The sequence below is a fragment of the Oryzias latipes genome, chromosome 3 (genome assembly GCF_002234675.1).
Source record: "Oryzias latipes chromosome 3, ASM223467v1".
Classification (NCBI taxonomy): domain Eukaryota; kingdom Metazoa; phylum Chordata; class Actinopteri; order Beloniformes; family Adrianichthyidae; genus Oryzias; species Oryzias latipes.
The window spans coordinates 16,968,981-16,974,980 of NC_019861.2; the positions used below are offsets into that span (position 1 = coordinate 16,968,981).

A 6,000-nucleotide genomic window follows, 5' to 3' on the forward strand; every position below is an offset into this window, starting at 1 on the left:
AACAAGGTTGGATTTTATTTTCCTTTGACCCTAAATTCCAAAGCTCCCCTCGCCCTAACAATGCTACATTCACTTTATGTCAACAAACTGTTAGTGAAGGATGCTCCAATATGTCTGCAGGCTTCATATAACTGGGAACGTTTGCCTATTTCTTTCCTTGTTTTTTTTTTTTTTTTGCTCTCTCTTTTAATCTCTAAATGTAAAATCACATCCATCCTCAAACTTCTTTTTTTTTTCTGACTCTTCTAAACACTTGACAGGGCCCACTCTATTACTGATTCAGTTGATTGAAAAGTGAAAAAGTGCTACAGCAGTCTACTATCATCTGGAAGCTTTTTTTACACTACTTAGAAAGCACTGGGCTGAAGCCAGTTCAAGAATGTTTGGAGACTTCATGTCTGCAAAAGGAAGAAAAACTAACGGTTCCTTTCTTCAGGTCATTTCTCTCTTTCAGTAAATCTGAACAAAAGCAGATAATTTGCAGTCGGACTCATTTAAATATGGGGGGCAAAAAATCTCTTGTCCAACTGGGAAAAAAATATCAATCTGGATATTTTTTTATGTTGGAACAAAGACAGAATGCAAAAGACCTTAAAGTGAGGTTAACTGCTGCAGAGTTGTGAACACACAAACACACAAGCGTTAATCTCCCTACATCTCATTAACTTTTTTCTCTAAAGATGCATACATGCTGGTGAGGGACCCATTTTCAATTTAGCAGAACCAGAAGCATTTTAATGGCTTTTCTTACATATCAAACTGATGTTGGGGGTCCAAACTTTTCTAAGTTGTTTTTCCAACCCGTTCTGTACTAATCTCTTTGCATTATTATTTATAACAAAGGTTCAATATAAAATACATTATTGTATAGCATCTAAAGTTTGCATTAGAAAACTTTATTTTGTTTTAACACATACAACCAGTACAAAAATCTGACAACACCCTGTTATAATGAAATTATTTTTAGTCATATTGTGTAGTTGCTAAAAACAAAAAAGAAATAAAACATTAAATACGAGTATGGAACGTTTTGTATAAATACATTTGACTTGACTCCCAATTGCATTTTAAAGAAAGGTCAAAAGAGAATGGTTAAAATACCAAATTTCATGGAGAGTTTGGTTTCTACAGAATGCTAATACTTTGTAATAGAAAGAGGACAAGCCTCATCTTTATAATGACTCACCAGAAAAGCTGTGATATTGATTTAAGGACAAAAAGCAAAGATGTAGATGTAGAAGCTACAATGGCAAGCCACAAGCTCCCTGCTCTGGTCTACAGAATTTGTCCTAGAAAATGACAGAGGTTTTTCTCGATTTTGGCTAAAAACAGCATGATCATAATGAAAAGACCACTTGGAACACTTTTACAATTGATCAAAAGATGATCAGAGTGGGACTTTACCAGTTAATATTACGGTTTAGAGAAATCAGAATAAAATGCCACGGATTAACCCCAAAGATAATTGCAATCCTGCAAAAAGGAAACCTGAGACAACGGCAATGTACTCAGATGAAGCGCTGCACGTTTTCCTGTATTCGAAGGCTGTAGCACAGCTGAGTCCACCCCTGAGACTCCAAGCTGTTCATTGTTAAGAGACGTTGATATTAAGAGCAAAGCCTCAAAGAAGGAGCTCCATGGCAGGCCCTGACTCTAACGTTCAGGAACAGCTGTGCTGAACAAAGGGCTGACAATCACGCAGCATTGTGTGCACCTGTGTGTGTGTGTGAGACACTAAAATATCTCACAAGCAAGCACGGGGGCGATCAAAGCAGGCAAGCTGCTCTACAACACACCGGGCTGGCAGCAGTTTATCAGCAGCATTCACACGAGAGCAAAGGAATCACAAGCTCAGCCCAGCCCGCTGGAGTTTAATGAAGCTGTTCACCGGCCAATTTTACAGACTTTTCAGGTTCCCCCCCACGCATACAGTCATGTTTTTTTCCCCAACACAACTCCATTCTATTCTAGCAGCTGCTTTTCACAAACAATCTTGTCACTTTACTCACCGCTTACAGTGACTAACTAAAGGTTTTTCTTTACTCCTCGCCGTTTTTTTTTCTAAAAACAACCCAAGCCCCACCGAGTCCTTCAGCTTAACACGGATGCTGCCGACCTGTCATCTCTATCTGTCTAAATATATCAAAGACCAAACATTGATTTCAATCCAGAATGAAATGACAACATGGGCAAATGCTTCACATGTCGTCAAGACATAAAGGAAATCCATCTTAGAAGTGCTGGGGTACTGCCTATCAAGTTTTTGTTTTTTGCATTGTCATTCTATTTGTAGAATGAACATTTTTTAAAAGCCTTACTCCAATAAAAATCATGTTTTTGGCGTTTTTAACATGTTCTATTGTCATTTTTTCTCATGATGGAGGACACATATCACCAAAGTTAAGATTAGAATTGCATTTTTGAGCATTTCTATATTCGAATCATTGTGAATCAGGAGCATGACGCAAACATTTTGGAAAAATCTTGTAGCAGTGAAAGACGGGCTACAATCGGCAGGCCACAAGCTCCTTTCTGTGCTCCATTCCGATGCATCCACTTGCAGACAAATAGATCCATATACGTCTTTCTTTTCCTCGTCTGAGCTGGAATTTTGATCAAAACTTTCCCGCAAGATAGCTCCAAATTATACAAGCCATTTTTGTTACACTGGTAATGTTAGGTGTTGACAGGCGGAAAACTTGCAAGAGAGAGTGTAGACAAAGAGATGATGGGAAATGAGGTCAGACTTACTCTGTGGCAACTGTTCCGCCCACAAATCATTGTGTAACAGAAAAGGTGTGGTCCAATTGGTTATAGCCCACAGAATTTTCCTATAAGAAATAATTGGTCTGGATTCTTTTGGATTGATACATTATTGGTTTTAAACTTTTTCTTTGATGTTTTGTCAGTTTCTTTAAGATAGTAAATTTGACAGCCAAACAATTTCTAAAAGTAATTCAGACGCGGCTATTGTCATACCAGATTTCCCTCCAGGGAGAAAAAAAAAACAAAAAACAAAACACTACAACACAACTAAACTGTTTTGCTGAGATAATGTCTAAGTGTGGATATGTGCTGTCTTTTAGAGATATATACATGTCAATGTTTATCACTATTACAGTAATAAAGCTCAGTCAATTTAAGCTGAAGGGAGCTTTTAGACTGAGGTATCCTCTCCTTCAGAAGGGACTCTGGGGGTTTTTACCACCAAAGGCTCAGCGGTGACACACACCGCGAATGATGGAGGACTGAACACAAACCCTGTGCGTTCTGTACATATGAAAAAACAGGCTTAATTAGGCATAATCAAGTGCTTTAAGCTATGTAATCTCCCAAGGAACATATGTCGCTCCTGTTGTACTCGCACACAACTTATGAGAAGAAAATGAAAATTCAAACAGTGTAGGGAAGAGCTGGTAAAGTGAAGTAAAAAGGAGCTGAAAATGATTCTAAATAATAATTACGAAAAGTCTTAAGTATAAAAGACACTTGAAAAGTTCCTAATGATTTCTGTATTAAAAACATAATAAAAAATAAAATTTAAAGAGCAGTCAAACTCAATGATGACAGAAATAAAATTCCTATCTTATAATGCATGAAAAGACAAGTAAATAACAGTATACATCTTTACTAAATATTAGTTTTTTTTAAAAACTGTCTTTTTACCATGATAGTTTTGAGCTGTGTCAGTTCAAGACGTGCAATTTGGTTCTAAAAAAGAAATACTCAGAATTTCTCTTTAATGTCCTTCAACCTGTCATGACAGACAAAAGTTAAAAAAAGAGGGAAAAAAGTCTTATTTCTTGACAAAGAAAGAAAAATCATGCAATAATCCTTTTCTTTTGAATTTCGTTGACACTACTGGAGCAGAATTCGTCATTTCTAAACCTAAAAAAACTAAAAGATCTTTTCCCCACATTTTAAAAAGCCTCAATTGAAAAGAGATCAGACATATGAGAATGAGAGACCAGTACGGACAAAGGTTCAATTCTCAATTACAACAATCCTGAGTTAAAGCCAAATAAAGCAAGGTGGTGGTTACATCCTGACAATACCTATTACCAATGCAATGACTTTGTTCTTTCTGCAGCACAGGGATAAACTTCATGTCTTTTTTTGCTTCCCTTCTTCCATCTCTTGAAACAGATTATGTCTACTGCCTAATCTCTCCCCTTACTTTGACCATAAATGTGATTACCGCCACACAAGAGATAATAAAACCCATATCTGCTCCGCACCAAAGAGCATGAATTAAAACCCAAGCTGTTGCCTTGAGGAATATCTAAACAGAAAAAAAAAAAAAAATCCACAGCACAAAAAAAGAGAGTAATTCATGTTGAGTGTAGACAGCCCCCTACTGGTAAACACAATTCACTATGTAGCTGAACTCCACAAAACAAGCATGATCTTTTTTGTTGAACATAAGCAACAGGTATGCAACTAGTTTGTGAACCCCATGGACTGCAGCTCCTGCTTCCGCCTCTCTGGATCAGTCTGCTTTCAAATTGGCTCCAACTTAATTTCAGAATGACTTCAAAAGAGGGTGATTTCAACACATTAGGGTGTCACGGATAGATTGTGCTCTTAAGTGTCATTGTGGTGTCAAGTCAACATTTGTTGGATTTCTTTTTAACGGTCAAAGGTCTAAAAAAAAAAAAAGGGGGGGGGTACCAAGGTGGATTTTTCAGAATTGAAGACATCTTTATAGACTGATTGAAACACGTGCCAAATATTTTCCAATTTATTCATATATATATATATATATATATATATATATATATATATATATATATATATATATATATATATATATATATATATATTAGGAAGATAAATAGCCTACATTATAGCTTACGTGGCAAATTTAAAGCCTTAATGTCTGAAATGTGTTCATATCTGACGTGACACGTGGTGATGGACGGTGGGGGGACTGTGGTGGTGGGGGTGATGCTACGATGTGTCAGCTCGCCTACCTGATATTTCCTGAAGAGGTACATTGAGGAGGCTGAATCCTTTCGCCTTGTACGCTTGTCTAACCTCGCTGCAGCTCCGCGCTTTGCTTTCTCCGGCTGATGACAGGGAAAGCACCGACACAGTACAGAAGGCGACCTGCAGTCTCCACATCGCATTCATCAGTCAGATCCTTGGTGCTGTTTCACACTGAAACACTAGCTCCACCGGAATCAAGAAGAAGGGAGGAATCCAAGTGATGAAATATGTCTCCAATACACGCACCAAAACAATAGTAAAAAAATAATAATAACAAATGGGGGGGGTGGGGGGGGAATTGTTTTAAAAAATGCGCTCTTCACTTCAGGTACTGACACGTCCACTTCATCTTCTGTTTGGAAAAGCCAAAGAGTCCCAGAAATCCTTGGAGAAAATCGGAAGGGAACAAATCAGTGGTTGTTCCAACAACTTCTTCCGCGCACACAGCTGCGCTGCGTTTGTGACAGTGCGATATGCAGTGAGGCTACGAGCGGACGAGGGCAGGGCAAAACACGGACTGGAGGGGCTGCGACTTCAGCATCTCTCATCCAGGGGCGCGCGCACTATCCTCTGCCGCCGCGCGTCCTCCGGAACGCACACCGGCGCATGTTCGTGGTGATGCGCGTGTTGGGGCTGCGGGGGTCTGGGAGGATGATCCTAAACTCATCTCTCTTTTTAACCCCCCTCCATTCACACACACACACACACACACACACACACCCACACACACACACACACACACACATAAAATTCCATACACAGCATTTAATGTCACATCTTCTCTTCATAACTCAGTGCAGGGGTAATCAAACTTGCAGATGACAACATTTTATTTTTTGTTTCATGGCACACAGAACTTTTTCCTTTTATCAAACTCTACCTGAGATAGCTTTCCTTCAGAATATTTAATAATTCATGCATGTTGCAGGAAAGAGGAATTTAGTGATTCCAACATCACCAACAACACCAAACTTTTCAATGAAAACACTGAAAATTTGTTCACAATTTTAG

General features: G+C 38.5%; 1 protein-coding gene across 2 annotated transcripts in view; it reads right to left on the minus strand.

Annotated features, from left to right (window-relative positions):
* Positions 1 to 5,604, minus strand: part of LOC101172317 (glypican-6) — a 164,190-nt gene extending 158,586 nt beyond the window's left edge. Inside the window, exon 1 of one of the 2 annotated variants that reach the window (XM_011490217.3) lies at positions 4,974 to 5,604. In XM_011490217.3, coding sequence (XP_011488519.2) covers positions 4,974 to 5,133 — 160 coding nt within the window. In that variant the 5' untranslated portion in view covers positions 5,134 to 5,604. The remainder of the gene's footprint in view (positions 1 to 4,973) is intronic. The other variant, XM_011490214.3, reaches the window with a different exon arrangement.
* Between the last annotated feature and the right edge of the window lie 396 nt (positions 5,605 to 6,000).